Source organism: Alternaria hordeiaustralica (assembly GCF_023758085.1).
Source record: "Alternaria hordeiaustralica strain BMP 2776 chromosome Unknown scaffold_4, whole genome shotgun sequence".
NCBI lineage: Eukaryota > Fungi > Ascomycota > Dothideomycetes > Pleosporales > Pleosporaceae > Alternaria > Alternaria hordeiaustralica.
In genome coordinates, this window is record NW_026056776.1 from 837018 (window position 1) to 857950 (window position 20933).

General features: G+C 52.9%; 9 protein-coding genes across 9 annotated transcripts; 3 read left to right on the forward strand and 6 right to left on the reverse strand.

Annotated features, from left to right (window-relative positions):
• Positions 1-214: 214 nt before the first annotated feature.
• Positions 215-2459, forward strand: J4E84_003061 (uncharacterized protein; the record flags this gene model as incomplete). Its single annotated transcript, XM_049385679.1, has 4 exons — positions 215-677; positions 973-1966; positions 2022-2031; positions 2076-2459. The coding sequence occupies 4 exons, from the start codon at positions 215-217 to the stop codon at positions 2457-2459; spliced, it is 1851 nt and encodes a 616-aa protein (XP_049246556.1).
• A 1280-nt stretch (positions 2460-3739) lies between these two features.
• Positions 3740-5298, forward strand: J4E84_003062 (uncharacterized protein; the record flags this gene model as incomplete). Its single annotated transcript, XM_049385680.1, has 4 exons — positions 3740-3809; positions 3859-3903; positions 3957-4237; positions 4288-5298. 4 exons carry the CDS (start codon positions 3740-3742, stop codon positions 5296-5298), a joined length of 1407 nt encoding a protein of 468 aa, XP_049246557.1.
• A 410-nt stretch (positions 5299-5708) lies between these two features.
• J4E84_003063 (uncharacterized protein) lies at positions 5709-8116 on the reverse strand (the record flags this gene model as incomplete). The annotated part of the gene is made up of 2 exons (XM_049385681.1): positions 5709-6767; positions 6818-8116. The coding sequence occupies 2 exons, from the start codon at positions 8114-8116 to the stop codon at positions 5709-5711; spliced, it is 2358 nt and encodes a 785-aa protein (XP_049246558.1).
• Positions 8117-8703: 587 nt separating this feature from the next.
• On the reverse strand, positions 8704-9426 carry J4E84_003064 (uncharacterized protein; the record flags this gene model as incomplete). Its single annotated transcript, XM_049385682.1, has 1 exon — positions 8704-9426. The coding sequence occupies one exon, from the start codon at positions 9424-9426 to the stop codon at positions 8704-8706; it is 723 nt and encodes a 240-aa protein (XP_049246559.1).
• Positions 9427-10124: 698 nt separating this feature from the next.
• J4E84_003065 (uncharacterized protein) lies at positions 10125-10523 on the reverse strand (the record flags this gene model as incomplete). The annotated part of the gene is made up of 1 exon (XM_049385683.1): positions 10125-10523. The coding sequence occupies one exon, from the start codon at positions 10521-10523 to the stop codon at positions 10125-10127; it is 399 nt and encodes a 132-aa protein (XP_049246560.1).
• Positions 10524-13547: 3024 nt separating this feature from the next.
• Positions 13548-14372, reverse strand: J4E84_003066 (uncharacterized protein; the record flags this gene model as incomplete). The annotated part of the gene is made up of 1 exon (XM_049385684.1): positions 13548-14372. One exon carries the CDS (start codon positions 14370-14372, stop codon positions 13548-13550), a length of 825 nt encoding a protein of 274 aa, XP_049246561.1.
• A 1337-nt stretch (positions 14373-15709) lies between these two features.
• J4E84_003067 (uncharacterized protein) lies at positions 15710-17158 on the forward strand (the record flags this gene model as incomplete). The annotated part of the gene is made up of 4 exons (XM_049385685.1): positions 15710-16018; positions 16069-16373; positions 16466-17021; positions 17138-17158. The coding sequence occupies 4 exons, from the start codon at positions 15710-15712 to the stop codon at positions 17156-17158; spliced, it is 1191 nt and encodes a 396-aa protein (XP_049246562.1).
• A 19-nt stretch (positions 17159-17177) lies between these two features.
• Positions 17178-18611, reverse strand: J4E84_003068 (uncharacterized protein; the record flags this gene model as incomplete). Its single annotated transcript, XM_049385686.1, has 1 exon — positions 17178-18611. One exon carries the CDS (start codon positions 18609-18611, stop codon positions 17178-17180), a length of 1434 nt encoding a protein of 477 aa, XP_049246563.1.
• Positions 18612-19990: 1379 nt separating this feature from the next.
• Positions 19991-20643, reverse strand: J4E84_003069 (uncharacterized protein; the record flags this gene model as incomplete). The annotated part of the gene is made up of 2 exons (XM_049385687.1): positions 19991-20403; positions 20475-20643. 2 exons carry the CDS (start codon positions 20641-20643, stop codon positions 19991-19993), a joined length of 582 nt encoding a protein of 193 aa, XP_049246564.1.
• Positions 20644-20933: the final 290 nt, after the last annotated feature.

The following is a 20933-nucleotide window of genomic DNA, read 5'->3' on the forward strand; positions in this document are numbered from 1 at the left end:
ACAACCTTAGGATTTGATCGGCACTTCCTCCGGGAAGGTAAGCTTTCCCCTGTCGGTCCCTTATAATTTGCGCTAGCCCTACCAACCAAACACCATCGATCCGATCGCACCTACTCAGTGCTTATGCTGACTCCATTTACGGATATAGGCATCGGCTGCAGTTCAATTCCTATCTGTTGCAACCTGCATTGCTCGACCTACCACATTCCTCATCATGGTTGACTACGCCCAATATACACCGAACATGGCTCACGACTTCGAGCTCTACTCCAACCCTCAAGAGCAGCATCTAGAGTTTCACCACAACCAACCTTATGTGCCTGCCTCAACATATGCCATGGAGCACGCTTTCAGCGCTCCCTTTGACCCAATGGCTACTCTTGCAGACCTCCAGCGGCCACAAGATCTACAATACCACTACGATGCCATCGCACAAGGTGTCAAGCCATATCAGTATCAAACCCCAGCAGGCTCTCCACATTCCACTTCACATTCTTTCCACGAAATCCCCCCTGTGCTTTCGGCATCTTCCGAATCTGGCGCTTCAGTGTCGTCTTCTGCAATGGGCTCCCCATCACTTGTTCCGCAATTCAACGAGTCGTGGCACACACTGGGACTCGGTGTCTCTTCTGGCTATGACTACTCAGGGATGGTAGCGGCTGATAAGTCGTATGTGGGTAAGTCGACTGTTCCTTTACCGAAAACCTCGCCTGCTTCTTTCATTACATCTTCTCCGTCGCAAAGCTTCATGCGGCATGTATTCAAGACGCCTATGACTCCAGCTTCAGCCAAATGGTCTTCCAGGTCAGATGGGCGGGGGAACTTTCTTTTACCGGACACGGTCAACACACCCCGTATTCCATCAGTCAATTCTCCTTCAGTCACTTCAGTTCCGCAGTCTTTTCATTCTTTTCAATCTTGTTGGTTGCCTTTCAACGCTACATGCAACAGAAACTAACGCAACTCAAGCAGATCCTAATCTCATTCAGCCCTTCCCATTCGCACCTCAGAGCCCATACCCTGAGATCAGGGCTACTCCATCTCCCTATTTCCCCATTGTCGAGCAGCCGCCTTCCCCAGCTCTCTCTCAACTCTCATCGCGCACCCAGAGTCCCGGTTCGGCACACATTAAAGGGGGTAGCGCTAGCCCATACCTACACACTCAACGATATCAGCCTTACCCTCAACCTGGCGGACAACGGCGAGGCTCCGTCGTCTCTGTCCAATCACAAAACTCAGGCACCAGCCGCAAGAGCGGAAGCAGCTATGACAAGGATGAGACCCGCGAAAAGGGCATGTGCCCACTGCCCGAGTGTGGACGCGTCTTCAAAGACCTGAAGGCGCACATGCTCACACACCGTGCTGAACGACCAGAGAAATGTCCTATCGCGACCTGCGAATACTACTCGAAGGGTTTCGCAAGGAAGTATGACAAGAATCGCCACACACTCACACACTACAAGGGTACCATGGTCTGCGGCTTCTGTCCAGGTAGCGGTTCAGCGGCTGAGAAGTCGTTCAACCGCGCTGATGTCTTCAAGAGGCATCTTACATCGGTTCACGGTGTCGAGCAGAACCCTCCCAACAGCCGCAAGAAGAGCCCATCTGGCCGCAAGGCTTTCGGTGGCTCGCAGCCCAGTGTTGCTGGTACTTGCTCCACCTGCTCGGTCACCTTTGCCAACGCGCAAGAGTTCTACGAGCACTTGGACGACTGCGTGCTTCGCGTCGTTCAGCAAACCGATCCCAGCGAGGCCATCAACCAACGCCTGCTCACATCGGTTGCAGAGGATCCAGACGTCACCGAGACACTTGACCGCAATGGTCTGTCTAAGAGCATCGAGTACACTGTCCCCAACTACGATGAAGACGAAGAGGATGACTTCGAGGAAGACGAGGTCGACAATGACGACCACGAAGATGCCACTTACGGCTCTCGTCGCGCTCGCTCCGGCAAGGGCGCAATGAAGTCCTCCAAACAACATTGACAATTAACACATCCCCGAGGTGTCGGCGCAACGCAGCACGTCGGGGGTGGCAACCACCTACCAAACCACCAATCCTCCTCTCGCGTCCAGAAGTCGGGCCCTCGCGCCGGCCTTACCTTCTCCAAAGGAGGCGTAGCCATCACCGGCTCTGGACGCAAGAAGCGCAAGAACTACCCCGTATCCTGGGGTTGCGCAACCGACAAGATGAAGATGAAGAAGCGCGTCTTGTGCGTATACGACGGCCAGAGAAGGCTATGGAAAGACGACATGATGCTCGATCAAGAGTTTGAAGTGCGCATGAAGCTGCCTGACGGCAAGTCTTACGTCACGGACCTGGACGTTCAGACCTTCAACCGCGCAGATGCCCTGCATTCCGCGACGAGGGAGGAGAGAGGACCTTGGGTGCCCGACAACATCGTCGGCGGCATCAACGGGGTGAGCATGGAGACAGCACCACTAGAGTGGACTCTCTGAGTACGAATAGCGATACGATATTTGCTTTTGCTGCGAGCGTTTTGAGCGATACGGATGGGATCTACAAAAGGTTGCAAGACAGCCCGTACACAGACACGGCATGATGAACGAACGAACACCCCAACGACCTTCTTTGCTGTACTACCAAGCTTGTAGCTTTTGTATTCTTGTACTTTTCTCGATCGATACCACTGGGGCTTTTGGAGTTTGCGCTTGCGAGCGAGCTGTAATGGACGTGCTGGACGCGAAGACATAGTATCTGAATCTATTGACTATCACCATCATTATACTTGCACACACATGATCCGTGACTGCTTCAAACACTCTATTACTTGACTACACGTAAATTCTACATACTCATCCCGTCGAAACCGACTACCTACACATCTGCAGCTCCGAGGAGGTCCAAGTACCCCAGGGCGTGGAAGGAGCTGACATGAACCACGCCCCGGACCTGCGTCGTAGATCTCCCCAAAGTCCGGTCTCTGGAAATTTCGGCTCTCATACCCGTTACTCAAAGTAAGCTGCCACAACTTTCCGATGACCAGTTTATCCAGGGCAGCAGGCAGGGCGTTACCCGTTGCGTTGGCCTGGATTCAGCCTCAGCCACAGCTGACCATGTGTGTGTGGATAAAGTATGGGACGGACGGCAGGCCTTTTTTCGATACCGGAACATCGGGTCCGCCTAAGCGTGGAGAATGCATTGACGCAGAGAATTGTTTTTCTATGGGGGTATGTTTATTTATTGCGGTGGTATGGAGGGTCTGCGGGTGCGTGCTCGTGGGGGACGCTGACGCTTTGGCGATGCAGGAGGGCATTGAACTGGATTTGTTTTCGTGACTACAGAGGTTATGCGAAGAGGAAAGTCTAGAGGCTTTGCAGGCCTAGGCATTGTAGCCATAAGCAAGTATCCAGTGCTTGCATGGCCGTGTTTCAACGATATGTACTCTCACGGCCTCGTGCTGGCTATTGTCGAGTCTAGATGCATATGCGGTGTTGTTTTCAGAAACAACGCTTGAGATGTCTGGACAACTCCGCGGCCAGATTATCGCGCCAGGCTTGCTTCACTCAAACCATGCTGCAGGTGGGAGAAGGAAAAGGCCACAAGCGCCCCCGTGACTGCGCGTCGTGATGGAAAGTGGGCGGAGCGGCGAGTGAAGGTCCGTGCTCAGTTCCCCGCGGTGGGAAGGCAGCAGCGACCTAGACAGCTTGTAGCTCCATCGACTCCCAGCATTACGCCGCAACCACGCCCACTCTCCCTCTCTCACATCACTGCCACCATGGCTTCGAATATCGAGCAATCGCCTTTCTTCCAGGACCAGAGGTCAAAGGGCGAAATCGTGGTTAAGGGTATGACATAACCGATACAACAATGGCGCATGTTCGCTAACTCCGATAGACCCTCCCAAGTTTGACCTAGAATCATACATTGCCAACTACACCGGTACGTCTCTTACAGTGTCTCTCCAGATATCTGTATACTAATCCATCTTGCAGGGTACACACGAATCGACCGCCTGCACCACATCGGCGCCCACTCGCCATACCTCGCCGCCGACGCATACCGCCTTGCCATCGCGGAGGCAAAGAAGGGCAAGAATGTTGCTCTATACCAGAGTCTAGTAGAAGAATACAGTCGCATATCACCACAAGATGGTGCTTCCGTGGTCGACACGACATGGGTTGAGAGGCAGACGAGGATGGTGCGCGAGGAGCACGACCGGCTAGAGCACGAGTTGAAGTCATACAAGAACAACCTGATCAAGGAGAGCATACGAGTAAGTGGAGACATCGGGGAAACAGGTGCCAATACACTTACACTCTGCAGATGGGCAATGAAGACCTCGGTCACTTCTACTACGACACCGGCGACTTCAGCAGCGCACACAAGGCCTACATGAAGATGCGCGAACACTGCACCTCTCCCAAGCACCTTGCCGATATGACCCTCCGCCTCGTATACGTTAGCATCGCACAGAAGTCATGGACAACTGTACTAGCCAACCTGGCCAAGTCGGAAGCCACCCAGCTCAAGGGCGATGAGAAGGCTAAGCTGGAGCCCATCATCTCTGCCTGCAGCGGTCTATGCCACATGGCTACCGGCAACTACCGCGAAGCTGCGACAGCTTTCCTCGGCACCTCAGCGGCATACTTGACTGCAGAGCCAGCAGCAAACATTACATGGCAGAAGGAGGTCATCTCGGGCAATGACATCGCCGTATATGGCGGTCTCTGCGCGCTTGCCTACATGGACCGCACCGACCTACAAAACAAGGTGCTAGCAAACAGCGAATTCCGCAACTTCCTTGAGCTCGAACCCCACATCCGCCGCGCCATCAACCTCTTCTGCAACTCCAAGTACAGCGCCTGTCTCGAAGTGCTCGAAGGCTACCGCAACGACTACCTCCTCGACCTCTACCTCTCCAAGATGCTCAACACAATCTACAGCCGGATCAGGAGGAAGAGCATTGTGCAGTACTTCATACCTTTTAGCTGCGTCACGCTCGACGAGATGGCGTCCAAGTTCCCGCCGGCACAAGGCCGAACGATTGATGAGGACTTGGAAGAGATGATCAACCAACGCCTTCTCAATGCGCGGATAGACCTCGTTGACCGCCTGCTCATCTGCCCACCCACCGACCCCCGCCATGACGTCCACGCCGATGCCCTCAAAATGGCCGAAGCATACGATCACACCCTGCGCCTTCGCTTAACGCGCCTCAACATGCAAGCAGCGGGTATGGAAATCTCGTCGCAGAAGATGAACGATAAGTCGTCTGGCATGGGCGGTGGCATCAGTGACACGTTCCGCGGTCTAGGTCAAAAGATTGGGTTCTAGTAGATCATTTATGACAAGACCTCTCCGGCGCATGCTACAAGGAGAATGGCGCGGCGGCTAGCATTTGCAAGGCGTTTTGGGAGCGGCATGGCGTACATACACAGGCTCTGGGAGAAAGGCCATGAAGCGGCATTCAGGCGTTGGAACCATGATGTAGCGCAGTTTGACAGCTGAATCAACACGTTTATCAAGACACATAGTCACCGTTCTACTTCTTCTGTATGTGTTGTATGCAGTGGGTGATCATTCCTTCATTCATATTCGTATATCCTGGGTATCTGGTATGTGTATGTATCCTTTCTCAACGCCAAACTTGCTAGATCATGATAAACTCGCTAAGGTAACTGCAATATTTGTCTCGTAAAATGATAATCGGCCACCTCTTTGATAAGCGTCAAGCTGCGCGGTGCTCATCTGTAAACACCTGGCCCTCTTGCCGCGGCCCATTGGTCCTGCTGCTGCTGTTGCTGATTCTGCTGTTGGGTTTGTTGCTGCTGCTGCGGTGCCGCGTTTTGGTACCCATAGTATCCATTCGGCGCCCATGCAAAGTCGCCGCGCCCAAATCCATTGCTTGTATCGATGGCGGGTGCGGGGGGCTGTTGAGGCTGCGTCTGCGGTAGGTGTGCGTTTGTCTGCCCCGCTATGCTATTCTGGGCCACCATGGGCTGAGTGGCCATGGTATTGACCGGCAGCGTGTTCTGCGGCATAGTTCGATGGAGGGTTGCGTACGGAGAGTGATTGGAGTGGTTGGCGGTGAAGTAGTTTGGGTGTGTCTGGAGCTGCGTAGTCTGCATTTGCTGCGCGGCTGCTGCTTGGAACTGTTGTTGCGGCGTGAGAGATTGTTGCGGGGGCCCAATCTGCTGAGGCTGTGTCTGCTGAGGTTGTTGCGGCACGTTCGGAAGGCGTTGTTGGGGTGATTGACTACCAATCTTGTAGGCTAGTTGCTGCTGTGGGCTTCTTATGCCATGCGGGAGGCCCTGATTGAGTTGCTGCAGTTGTTGGCGGTGGTTTGGTATCGACTGTTGACGCTGCAGCTGCTGAGAAGCATGAGGTAAGGCCTGCGCTTGAGCGACATGTGGCCGATGGCGGGGCTGTGGTGGGACCTGCATGTGCTGTGGCTGTTGCTGCATATGTACTTGTTGTGGTTGTGGTGCGGGCTGCGAATGCGGTTGCGGCGGTTGCTGCTGGGCTTTAGATTGCTGCGATCGAGGCCGCGGTCCCATCTGCGGCGTCTGAACAGGAGTAGTCGACGCTCGCTTCTCCGACTCAAATTCTCGTATCTTGGCCTTTGCTTCCTCAAGCTGTTTCTTCAGCATCTCGAGCTCGGACATGGCATTGTTCGCAGATTGACGTGCGGGTTCGGGGGTATTGGTGGGTGGGCGCTGGTCCTCGCCGTTGGCTGGCTCCGAGTAGAAGCACACCCGTTTCTTGTCGTTACAGGTCGAACAGGCAGGTCTTATGCCATCGCACTGCGTATGTCAGCTCCCGTTACTTGAACATGCCATGGGCGCTGTCTTACCTTGGTCTTCTTTGCCTTGCAGACGTCGCAACTATTCCTTGGACGTTTCCGCTGTGGTGCTGCTATGGCTTGCGTTTCAACGTGTAGCGTAGGGCGTGGTCCGGGGTGGGGTCTTTGCGGAGGGGGACGCTGGGGCGGAGGCGGAGGCGGCGGAGGAGGTGGTGTTGGAGTTTCTATGATTGTGTGCTGTGACTCCGCAGGTGGCTGGATCAGCTCCAACAAGGAACGCAGACTCTGTTGCCTCAAATCGCTCTCGATTGTGTTGAAGGGCCTCGGGGGCTCTGGTGGAGGGTCGGATCGCTTCTTCTTCAACACCCTGGGTGTGTCCGGGTCTTCGCTGCTCAGCTGCCTCGAGCGGCTTGCGAGCCTGGCCAGCGCCTCTGGGTCGTTCTCCTCCAGGTACTTGCGCCGCTTCGAGTCCTTTCGTGGCGGCGGGGCGCGCTCTTCGTATGTCTTGTGTATGGGCACGTGCTTGTAGAAGACGTCGAGCGTCTGTTTGGTGGCCGAGAACTTGATAGACAAGACGCCTTTGCAGTCGTAGACGGGCTTCGTGGCGCGCTTTCCCTGCTTGGTGCCCTTGCCGTTGGCAGCGCGGTCCTTGTTGAGCAGCGAGTCGTTGCAGTAGTAGGAGAAGCGGTAGCTGTCGTCCTCCCGGCTGATCCAGCAGTTGTGGAAGCTGTAGCGGTATCCGTCGATCCTCTGTATCGTGTCCACGCAGCACTTGGCAACCGCCCGCTGCTTGCGCATCCTCACCTTGGAGTCCTCCGGCGTCGGCTGCAGCGCCTCTCTGACGCTCAATGCGACTTTCTGCTCCGCCGTCTTGGACGCGCCATTGTTGGGCTCAATAGACTCGGCATAGGTGTGCCCCAGCGCGGCAGTGGGGTCCGCGAGGGAGTGGTACTGCGCAGGGAAATGCGCAGACTGGTAGCCGGGTGGTGCATGGTTGTATTGGTGGGCGAGGTGGGGTGGTGGCTGTTGTTGTTGCAGCGGCGGCGGCTGAGTTGCCTGCTGAGGCTGCTGGGACGGCGTCTGCTTAGTAGCCAACGGGACTGCGAAGGACGTGTCGATATCGAAGGCGAATTGGGCCTCGGTGTGCTCAGGCTCCTTGGGGGGACTCCTCAGGTATTCGCGCAACGACGTCTCGAATTGGTCGAGCGAGCGCACAGGGCCAAAGGACACGATCTTGGCCTGCGAGTCCTTTGGCTGCCGCCCTCTTTGGAGTTGCACCGGCGTCTGAGGCCACAGAGCCTGGTCGTTGGCATCGTTTGCACTCGTGGGTTGAGCATGGACGGCGGCCATGAGTGGAGCCACCCGGGGTAGTGAATAAGGAGCTTTTGAGATAGCCGTCTCCCGGTACCGTGCAAGCCTTGGCGAGAGCCCTAGACGCGATCATCAACACTTCATGGCGAGACTGACGGGTGCCGGAGACGTGCTAGAGGCGCGTAGGCATGGCGGGAAGTATCAGAGTTCAGATGGTAGTAGTCTAGCAGCTTCACCGCGTCTAGATACTCTACGACGCCATCAAAGCACGGGTGTAGGCATCGGAGCGTGCCTAGTCCGATGACGCATCATACAACCCGAACCTGCATGATTCTCTAGGTTGACATCGCGTCGCTTGCCATAGTGCGGATACATTCTGTGGGCACGCGTCAGAGAACTACTCATGTTTGTTTCTTTTGTTCAACGTGTGGGTAATGATTTCAGGTGTATGCACACCTGCGCCATGTGGCGCTGTTCATTCCAAATCACAATCATGTAGCTACATTTTAATATTGGGAAATTTGTGCAATGCTTCCATCTTACTGACTTTGCAGTGCCTCCTATCCTACTACGGTCCTCAGACATCGAAACTATGAGATCGATGCCCCCGAACCCTGAACCGCGCTTCAGACCCCAGCACTCGCCAGCGTATAGTGATACCCAGAGAACTCGGTATCCTGCGATTCTACCTTGCACTCCGGAGCATGCAGGCCGTAGAAAGCGTCGTTGAGTTTGAAGATCCTGCCACAGTGCCCACAGCGTACGGCAAGATTCCAGAAAGCCCTGCAGACCCCCAAGTGATCGTAGAAGTCCTTCTCTGTGTACGATTGAAGGCAATGGTAGCAGCTTCTGTGCTGATCGTCGGGGTTCTCTACTGGACGAGCTATTCCGATGTGATCGAACTTTGAGTCGAAACATGGGAGCTCCATCTCCATGACTTCATCGTTGCTATAGACTATTTTCGTTTCGATTTTGTACCAGGAATCGTACCAGTGTTTTCTCCTTTTTCGGCGGGGGACGTGCAACTTCTCGGACGATATGAATGCTCTTGTAGTCGGCATAACTGGTTGTTTGCCCTTGAACGCCTTGCCAGTGGCAGCGTCAACAGTGGACTTTACCTTACCGGCGAAAGAACTGCTAGACTCATCGTTGTTGTGCTCTCCTCTTGACCAGGGCTTTGTTTTTATCGCTATCTCCTTCTTAAGCTGAGCGATTCTCTCGTGAGCGATACGGAGGGCTGCGTCGTCGTCGCGCTTCTGCCTTCGCATCGCCTCAATCTCTTCATCCTTTCGCTGCATCTCCCGGACGAAAGCAGCTATCAGTGCTGGTTCGCTGTTGCTTCCCGCCATTGACGTTTGGGTACCTGGTGTAGGAAAGGCGAATATTGGGGTAATACTAGGCAAAGGATCGATATTAGGTAGAATTAGGGCAGGGGGCTGATGTTTGCATGGTTTCAATTGGGTCCAGATCGCATATTTCTAGAACTTTGTGAAGCAAACCGCTTGTTAGTAGAGCTTGTCGCGGAGCTGGAGAAGAGGGTAGTTCTTTCTAGTGTTTTGCCGAGGCCAGCGTGAGTCGAAACAGTGCAATTACTGCGTGTTCAGAAAGCGCAAAGTTGGCGCTGGCTTCTTGCACTGTCATAGATTGATTCAACAGGGGAGTGGTAGCTGCGACTCTTGCTATTACCGATAGTGTGGGAGGGGAGCTAGACTGGATTTTCTTGGATTTTGTAAGAAAGCTGATGAACATGGTTGACCAGATTGAAGACGTACTAGGATGCGTCGTTTTCCGGTGGAACTTTCCAGTCGATAGACGCCAATCGAATGTAAAATGCTCTGCAGAACTCCATGACATAAGTCCAAAGGTAGCCGTCGCCAGCTCCCCACGTCGAGCATCTCGCTTCCAGGGATTGTAACAGAGTCGAGAGAAGTTACTATCAAGCCGTTGCTCGATACCCACAATTTCTCTCCACAGACTTCTCCATGCTTCTCCAAGACACAGATTTCAACGTGATAGTCTTCATCCTCCTCTTCCGAACCCCGTCCATCTACCAATCATCATCACTATCCTCCCCCGCAATATCCCCTCCCTTAATCCTATCCACCACCCTCTTAACCCCCCTCTCCACACTCTCCCCCTCAATCGCACACCCCTCATGCCAAACAATCGCATCCATAACACCATCCATAAACCACATCAGCGTCGGCACAAAGCTCACATCTAGCATATTGCCGAGATCAGGCAGTGAATACATGTCGAAGCAGTAAATGTCGACTACATCGTACTGTTCGTAGGATGTTGACGGGAGTAGCTTTTGCAGGGCGGTGGCTACCTCGTTAGTGGTTTCGTCTTCGGGCCAGTAGGCTAGCAGAACGGTTTTTCCGGCTGTGGCTTTGATGCAGGCTGCGTATTCGGCTAGGTTGGTGATTTGGGAGAAATGCGCCATTGTGCGGGATGTGTTTGTTTTGTGGTGGGTGGTTGGTTGGGGGAAGGTGGTATGTAGATGGGGCTGAGCTAAGCTTTTGTGATGTCGCTGGTGTCGCCCCTCATCCACGCGGGGGATCCACGCTCTACCATGTACGCGCCATACGATGATCGTTTGGTCGATCTCTGGCGCGACAACCCCAAACCCGAACTGGGAGAATGGTGATATCTTTTGTCGAATTGGCAGTGCTGCAGCTTCGTTACCTAGGTACGATGGCGATAGGTGAGGCCGTTTGACGCGTCCCCATTCGCGACGAAGCGCGACTTCTCAGAAGAACGCGTTAGACGTGAGGAATATCCTTTCGCCATTTATCAGCTGTAACGTCAATGATCTATACGGCGTATGTCACATAGAACACTCATTCTACACGCATGTTCGCTGACAAAGTATAGCCACAGAGACTTAGTCTATTCGCTCTCCCCAAAGCCTTCCTCGATCTCCAGCCCTCCAATGTCGACCATATTCCCCGCGCGATAGTCTCAATATGAAAGGCCATTCTATGGAAAATCCCAGACATATCGCGTAGCAGCACAATTATCACGACGAGCGCGCCGGCGCCTACGACCCGAAGACCGCCGTGGTATGACATACGCAACGAAGCTGGTTTCAGCTAGCATGCAAAGGGTCATCGTCAGGAAGACGAGGGACATGCAGAATATTTGGAACAAGATCAATGGTTCGCAGATCATGATGTCCTGGACCATGCGATGTCCAGCCTGGCCATCAAGGCAGTTGATGCGCGGCCATGCAGCTGCAGCACCGTCCGTGAGATGGTAGCACGCATGCATCTCGTGGGTGGTGGAAAGGCATTCAAGCCAGAAGCCCGTGGGGATATGTTGAGTTCAGAGAGTACGTTAGACCTGACAATCTAAACAGAAAGGGGACACGCGATGAACAATAAAGTAAATATGCAACACTATCTCAGTCTTTTCGTTAACAGCCCGTCCTTCCTTCCCGTGGTCTAGTTCACTCAGCACCAGGGACCCTCGTTCTCGTGACAGTGCTGGTCACAGTGCTCGTCCTGACAACCGCGCTCGAAACTGTCCTTGTGACTGTCGTACTAGCTGGGCCCCTCGTAATGAAGCACGAGCATGCAGAGGATATCTCGCCGCTGCCGAGGCCAAGCGAGATGTGAATGCCACCTGGCCCACCAAGCGAGATATCCAATTGGCGCTTACGTACTGGTAGCTCTGCGGGGCATGCGGCATCGTAGAATGTATACGGGCTCATGGGATTGTAGTTGGTGTTGTCGATACTACGAACACAGTCAGCAAGAGGTTGGGACTACGCACAGGAGTTGGACTTACGCAGTAACGTCGAAAAGCATGCAGTTGGCTTCACCGTAGCCAAAACTCAGGCACTTGCTATCGGCCTTGCAAAGCGCGCTACAGGCTTGGAACGTGTTCTTCGTACCGCTGGACTCGAAGTAGTAGGCTGGCGTGGTCTTGACGTATGCTACAATGCCGCAGCTTGGTGTGCCTGTGGGCGTGCTGTGGAGATGTTAGCTATTTGCAGTGTGCGAACTGTTGTGCTATAGGGACGTACGGAGATGGGCTCGAGACGAGAGTTGAAGTAACAATCGTGGAAGAAGGCTGTATGGGAGTGGGCGAAGAGGATGGCTTGGGCGTCGAAGACGAAGACGGTATTGGGGTTGATGACGATGTAGGCCTCGGCGTAGACGATGGGGTTGGCTTAGGGGTGGCGCTGGGCGTCGGTGTAGAAGTAGGTGTCGGCCGGACGGTTACCGTGGTCTTCCGGGTGGTAGTAGTGGTGGTGGTGTAGCCACTGGTTATGGTAGAAGTTGCGGTTCCTGAGCGGAGGATGTTGCTACAGAAGAGTGCCGCTTCAGACGTATGCCCATCGAACGCATCTAATCCACAATCTTCCACTAATGACGGTGTTAGAAAGATTCGTCGACGTGTGAAACGAGTCCATACCATCAGGATATCCGAACTGCCTCTTTATGCGACTAGATGCTTCTACACTTGCAATGAGCGCTACCGCCAAACCTATGGAAAACTTCATAATGTCGTTTCTGGCCTTGGCTAAAAGTTGACTTTGGGGGGATGAGTTGGTACCGGGATTGATGCTGAACGTCCATGTCTTATAGACAATATCTATGCTTGCGACCGCAACATTTTCACACTAACGAAGCGGCTGAGCTGAGTATTGCATCTCGCATTTCATTTGGATAGATGAACTACAGACCCCTTGCCTGCCTCGGTGTTCTGGCTCGGTCAAGATGGGCTAGAACGCGTACATTCCTGCTACCGCCATAAATGAACACGAGAACGTGACCGTCGCCCGCCGGCAGATGTTGATCGACTGATGTTTACCGAGCAGAAGTTTGCACTTCTTCCTGCAGCCAGGCAAGTGGCTTTCCCGATGTTACGGTCCGAGAGTGAATTGGCCAATCAGCAACCTTCTCGAAATTGAAGGCGAAATATCGAAAAGTATGGGGAATTAGGCTTAAAGTAAAAGTGCGGACAGGGCTGCCGTAGTTGGACCCTTTATCCCTACGCATCCCGGCAAAATTGGACTGCGTTGAGCGAATATGTTAGTGCTGCTGCGCAAAAATAGCGACAATGTCCACCTGGTGCGGAACTTTGCATTAGAGCTCTTCGCTAAGATGCATACAGATCTGATCTGACTTCCTGACTCCACGCTCTTTGTACGGCTTTGCACCAGAAGATGAGGGCCAGACACTTCGAATAACTGAACGTCTATACCTGTTCAGGTACGGACCGAGACGGACGTACTAACTACATTACACGGGAAGGCACAGGAAACTTCGGGTTGGGTGTTCTCGTGAACAGTCCAAAAAGCAATCAAAGATGCGAGGGAGAGACTGAACAAGTGCGCTGTAATCTACATCAATACAACGACGAGATCTGGTAACATCCCAAGACAATGTAGACTTTTAGGTGTTGTATTGATAATGGGCGTCCAACATTTTCCTTGAACGGTATGCAGAGATGAAGCGCGCTATCCACGGCGTACGACAAACCACAGCCGCCTTGTAGTGTCGTCTAGATGGAATTTCTGATGGTCCCTACCCAGCGGCTTGAGCTTGGCATCCACGGTGAAGTTGATACCGAGATCATTGCCTATCTCGTTCCACATCTTCTGAAAGCTCTCCACATTATGTCGATACATCGTGCCTGTAGGACCTTCCTTCTCGAGGGGCTCGGTGGCCCCGACCTGTCGACCGAGTATCGTAGAGCCTGGTTGAGGGCGTAGCAACGCGATAACGGCTTTGGAGACTTCGACTTGTTTCTCATATCCCCACAGGTGGAAGAAAGATCCGGCATATACCATGTCGACCTGCCCTTTGATGCCCATGAGCGCTGATCGAGGATCGAAAATGTCGGCTATCAAGAACCTCGTCTTGAGCTTCTCTCGATCGCGAAACAACTCATAACCCAGCTCGATGAAGTCTGACTGCAAGTCGCAACCGTACATATTCTCAGTCGGTGCTCCATCGTTCGCAAGCGTACGAATAGTCTGGCCGACGCAGCAAGCCATGTCTAACAGCTTTTGACCTTTGCGTAGGCGTTCAACAATCTCTTTGCGCTCGTCCGGGAGCTCGGAGAAACTGGGATCGAGAAACCGAAACTGCCCAATACAAGGATATGGATGGACCTTCCAGGCTTTCTCACGAAGTCGGACAACATGATCAAGTACGTCATCTGATGGGATTCCACTCCACGTTTCGAGAAGCCGCTGGGTCTCGGGAGGAATATGGTCGTGTGAGGGGTTTTCTTCGAACCAAGCAGGCATCGTGGTCTGGGGCTCTTTGATATCGGTCATCCTGATATGTACCGTGCCAGCTTTCGTAAGATGCGATAGTGATGTCGGCATCTGTGCAGGCACGGCTGGTTTGCTGTACTTCCGTACTAGCGTCGCGCTAGTCGTTATTTCCGTGCCTGACCCGTGAGCCATCGCACCTTCATCCCCTGATTCCATCCGGACTCACAGCCCGCTCTCCGCATGTACAACGCCGACCGAAATAACTACCCAGATCACTCGTAATCATACCTTTCGCCTCGATACTGTTCAACAGGCGGGCGTTCTTGACGATTCTGGAGTCCCGTTTTGTCTGCAGTGGTGCAAGCCCTGGAGGCCACGACATCCTTGGAACGTTAAACCATGTGGACTTAGCACGACTTGTTCTTCAGAACCGCCGTGGAAACACTTCTTGGTCTTGCCGAAATCTTGCTGCATCCAACGGCCTGGTCGGATAACAGTGAACGTTTGGCTTGCGACGGCAATAACCTCCCAACATCCCTGGCCGGGTCTGCTCATTCATAAACTTCGGCGAAAGAGACCGCTTATTACAGTGCCGACCAAGTCTTCACAGTAAGGAGAGATTACATCTGACTTTTCTGTGCAACTGAACGGAAGACACAGGTTTGGCATGTCGCTCATGAACGACGTACAGGAAACGAAGCCCGCGACCATCATGCCAGATGCATGATATCTTGACCTTGCCAGCTTACTTATTTGTCAGGAACGACCGACTTCTTGGGCATCATCAGTCAATACACAGGTGGAGCTGTGCTTCAAGTAGTCCAATAGCATTCCGTCATGTGTAGCACAAAGCGGCTAGCATGTTCATTGGAGTCATATCCACAAGAGGCATACCGCAGCCGAGATGACATGTCTACTGTCGTCGAAGGCGTCATTGCCAGTGGGCCTGAAAACACTCCGCACGTAACGTCTCGGGCTACATCCGAGCTGTACGTATCCACCAGTTCTCTTGCTACGTCGCCAACAGCCATGCTCAAATCGATCACCGACCCGTCGATAGTGACAGCATTTGGCTTCATGACGATCATGCCAACCTTTTCATGAGTTCAAGGTTCACGAACCCACATTTCCGACACGATTTGTGACGATCACGTACATACCAAGCCAACAGAAAAAACGTACACTGGGGCTATGGGTAGAACGGCTAACGTAAACGGTTGTTCCCTTCCGACGTACTCTCATGACCTGGCAAGCTCGATTTCCACTAGACCTCATTATGTCGATGAATTGTGTGGTATGGTAACGAAGCCTATATATAGTGTTGGACGAAGGACCGGTGAAGAACGCAGATCAACCTATATCTTTACTTTGAGCCCGCCATTCTCAACGTCTACGCAATGACCGAAAAGACCATAGATACCTTTGGACGTCACGACACGGAAAGCAGTACGGATACCGAATCGTATAAGTTACAGGTGCGCGAGGGTGGGCGTGCGGCATGGCTCACGGTTTTGGGCTCCATACTGGTGTACTACGCCTCCTTTGGGGTTATGAACAGCTTTGGTTTCTTCCAGAACTATTATAGCAGCGACTTCCTGAAAGAGACGCCGCCATCGACTATCGCATTCATTGGGACGGTTCAGATGGCGCTCATGAACTTACTGGCTGCTCTTTCCGGTGCTCTTTGCGATCGATATGGTGTTACGGTTAGTACTCGTCCCCGCCACTCCTTGAAGAAGACTGACGCCATAATCAGAACCTCTACCTTGGCTCAGGCGCTGGCACTGTGCTGGCCCTCATCATACTGTCGTTCATACACCCTGGACAGTTTTGGTTGGTTCTGATGACGCAAGGCTTGCTGATGGGCTTTACCATTGCTTTCGGTGTACAGCCAGCGGTCACGGTAGTTGGCCAGCACTTCAAAGAGCGACGTGCCTTGGCTATGGGGTTAGTATCTACAGGGTCGGCACTGGGTGGAATTGGCTTCCCGCTGATGTTCGATCAACTACTGCCGAGATTAGGCTTCCCAAACTCGCTACGTCTGGCTGCTGTCAAGATAGCGTATGTTACCGCCGCCGCATCAGTCTTCTATCAGCTAACTGTCTCAGTGTTTGCTACTTAGTTGCTTTACGTATCTCTACAAGCAAGCCCAGTGGCAAACCGGATCGCAAAGGGCTCGGCTCGCTTATCGACTTCAAAGGATTCCTCGACACACGCTATGCCGTACTATGTATGGGAACGTGGCTTGCCATACTAGGCCTTTGGATCCCGGCGTATTATCTTAAGCCATATGCTAACTCGGTCTACCCTGGTAACAAAGTCAGCGACTACTTCTTGTGCATGCTGAACGGCTCCAGCATCATCGGCGCAACTTTTGGAGGCTTCATAGGAGACCGACTTGGCAGGCTGAACCTACTCTGGCCCATTACCCTCATCTCTGGCTGCCTTTGTCTCTTCCTATGGCTACTTGGCAACTCCATGGCTACTCTTATTTTCTTCGTCTGCGTATACGGCTTCTTGACTAGCAATGTCACTGCTCTTCCGCCCTCGATAATCGGCCACATCACACCTGACGACAAGTTGGGAGCACGCATTGGAGCTTTCTACAGCGTTATCGCCATTGCGAGTCTTGTTGGTACGCCGATTGGCGGTGCACTCATCACGGATCATGACACAAAGGATGGGTATCGATGGTTGATCGTATTTTCGGTAAGCTACTCTCTACCTATGAGCACATGACCCATGCAAGCACTGATCATCAACAGGGTGCCGCGCTCCTCAGCGGATCAGCTTTCATGTTTTTCAGCCGGCTGTTACATGATAAGGCTCTGAACACGAAGTGGTAGGCTTGTAGCTGCCTCGCTCTCAGTCATAGCTCGAATGAATGACCTCTCGGCACAACCTCTCACAGCGACACTTGGGCGGCCAAAACTCATCGTAGATGACATCGCGCACCTCTTTCACAAGCTCTTCTTTCTCAACGCCAGGAACAACACTTTCTCCCAGCTCTATTCCCCCCATTTCTTCCTTATATAGCTCTTCCAGCTCTTCAGTAGTAATCCTTAAACTCTTCTTAGCGACGTCGCGGAGCTTCAAGAATCGAACCTGCTCTTCCTCGTCCATGAACCCGTGAAACTTGACGACCTTGTACGGGGCCAAAACCTTAGCCGCGCTCTCGTAGATGAGTCGGTGCAGGGTACGGGGACAATTGAATGGTTCGCCATAAAAGATGCTGACTGGCTGCTGTCGGAAATCATCTTCCAGATATCCAGTAGCATCTGGTAGCTTGAATATCAACTCATTCAAGTGTGGAATTGTCTCGAACACTTCGTAGCTGAGTTGACGTGGCTTTAGGTGTTGCGCGAAAGAACCAGCGGTCACTTTGAAGAAATATAGTCCGTCAATGAAGGAGAGTTGGAGGTATATCTTTCGGATACCGTGGTAGAAGGTTGCGTATCGGTTCAGGTGTGGGTAAAGCTTCGGAAAAGACTTGTACGTCTGCTCGAGCTCCCAGTTCTTGTCATCGGTCGGAAGACTGTTCACTTCCGTCAATTGACGATGCTTGTCTAGTCTGCGAATGCTGCGCTTGAAGCTGAACAAGCTTTCGGCCACGATGCACAGGCCGTTGCTGAACTCCAAGTCTCTGCTTCCCGCGAAGCACAGGCGAAGACTGATCGCGCGAACTTGGTGTGACACGGTGAGTAGGGAAGCCCATTTGCCCAACTGGCCAACGATCTCAGGTGCGCCTTGCTTGACATGGCGGACGCGGCCTCTGGACTTCTTCTGGACAGGTAGCGGCGGAGAACGATGCATGCAGAACATGAGGATTCGCTCTTTGACCTCAGTGGGCAGTGAGGTCCAATTGAAGGTATCGCCGTTGGCATGCCACCACTGGTACATGATTTCGTCCGCCACTGGCCCATCAAGCGGAGGAAACTCAGCTTCGAAGAAACGCACAAGCGGTACGAACTTGTTCCTCGACCATACCTGCACCGCTCCCTTCATGACCTTTCCCTTTTCGCGTCCACGCTTCGCGATCTTCGGGCGACAGACGGCGAAGACAGGGTCGGTGCCGAAGTTGTAGAAGCCCACGTAAAGCATGAAGTCTCTGTCGATGTCCGCAAGTCGATCTGGGTTCGAGGCATGGGTGGCTTGGCATACTTCGATAGGGATGTTGTAGTGAGCGGCTGATTGGAGACGATACTTGTACGCAGCTTCGCAGATGTACTCGATGAAAGAATGTTGAATGGAGAGAGGGTCTTGCCATGCGCTGGGCGAGAAGTTGATGCTGAGACACATTTTGAATTGGAATCCAGGCATCAGTGGTCGGCGGGCGAGTGGGTGGAGTGGAAGTTGGTCGTAATGTGTGAGATGTAAGGTAGAAGATTAAAGGTAGTAGGTAGAAGGTAGAAGGATGGCAGCTGCTCCGACTCTGAGATCTTATATCGACCAGAGGCTTGGCGGTGTGGATACGGATTCGGGGTTTGTGGGAATAGGGATTGTGAGTCAAAAGTGAGAGAAGCTCGTGGGAACAACGCTAGGCGTCAGGCATCTCCTCGCGCCGCACAATAGGTATGAAGTGAGAGGGAAAAGATTGCTATTGTCACAATAAGCCAGTAAAGATAAGTGGCATACGACCGACCACTTCGAATAGTTATTGTGCTGAGACGAGTGCAAATAGTGCAATGGGCGCATACGTTGCGCTGCTTCTACTCTTCTGTTGTGTGTTGATGTAATGTAGCCACCTAGATACACGATTACGGACTACAACAACATTCAGGACTCTTGTCGCGTTCCATCTCTCTTCAGTGCCAGCCGCTGTAAAGAACATATTCCAGCTAGATTCATCCTTCATTTGATTACATATAATTCTGCGACGAGGAAGTGCCAAATTGTGTGAAATGTTACTGTCCTTCGAGATCTATTACTAGCCTTCATTCTCTCTCAACGATTCCCCACAACCAGAATCTTTTCTATAGCCCTCACTGCCGATGCCCATCGCCATAAGAAGACCACTCCTACGATGTGCTCGCTCACTCAGCACGGACCAACCAATCCTTGGGTTGTACCTCCATCCAAGGTTACACATCCAAAAGTGTCTTGCGACGGGAACGTGCATCGCGAACCCAACACCGCACTGCCAGCGGCCCTGCAAACGCAATCTCCCTTCCGCATGCGCATCTACCCACAGACTCGTATTCGCGGGAAAGGGAACTTCGTTTGTGCTGACCGTTGCATCCCGGGTGCCGAGATCCCGTGTGGCCGATCCGCTCCCTGGTTGTGGCACGTTACTTCGAGTGTGAGTTTGGGGATCGGGATGGCTGCTCTGGGTTGGTGAGTAGACTTGTCGAGAATATGTTCCAGACCCTGGCTTGGGTTATGTTGAGGAATTTTTAATTGCATGGAAGCGGGGTGTGCCCGTTCTTGCGTTGAAGATCAATGTTCATGCTTCTTTAAGACTATCTTTTCGTAGTCGCTCGGTCTGAGTTCTTGTTAGCAGCGCAAGTAAGGTATGCTCTCCTCACTCACATCATCTACCCCGTAACTGATATCAATGCATCCGCCATGCCTCATCCGCCGTTCAATTCCACAGCACCGGGGTATATACAGCATCCTCCTTCCCGTCCCGCACCACCCTTCACACACTTCAAGAATATAGCTCATCATCTCCTACCGCCTCACCAAACGTCCTCAGCGCCCACCTCCCACTCCTCCCCATCCTTCCTAACACACTCCCCCTTCTCATCTCTACTACAACTCTTCCGCATATCCAACGCATCCTCGCCATCATTATAATAATCCTTGACAACCCGATAAACACTATACCCCATCTTGCGATACAGTTCCTTCGCAATCTCATTGCTGCGTCTGACAAACAAATCCACAAACCACGCGTTGGCCGCGTCGGACGATTGTTCGAGTGCAGACGACAGCGCGGTTGCGTAGCCGAGGCGGCGCGCGGAGGGGGCGACGGTGAGGGCGGTGATGTGGCCGTGGTAGGGGAGGTAGTTGGGGTATTGGACGCCGGTTGTGGAGGGCTTGTAGGGTTTTATCGGGGGGTCGAAGGGCGAGGATTCGAGTTTGCCTAGGACTTGGGGGGTGTTAGCATCCACATTGTGTCTGCAATATGAGATAGGACATATAAGATCTGTGGTATCGTACTGTAGCCTTCAATCTCGCCGTCCATGCCTTCTATTATCTGGCACAGCTCTGGCCATTTTGTCAGGTACTCGAGGTAGAAACCGATGTTGTATGTTTCTGTGAGGTGGTCGAGGTTGCATTGGGATACTCGGAGGAGATCGGTTGGGCGCATTGGCCGTACTGTCGCCATGGTGGGAGACGGGGTGTGTTTGGGCACGCAGCGACACGTCGGGGGTGGTAGTGGGGTTGTTGTTGATGCGAGGTGTTGGAGGGATGATGCATGGCGGCACTCCCGCGGCGAAGACTCGCTTACACTCGCTGGCCTGCTCTTGCGCAATGCGCCCTATCACTTGCCTATTACTTTGATCTTGTTTGTGATGTATATTAAGAATTATGGACATATGAAAATGAACGCCGCTATCGATGCTATGCTTAAGTTACGTTTACAGAATGGGTATAGAGCAGATGAACAACAGCGCA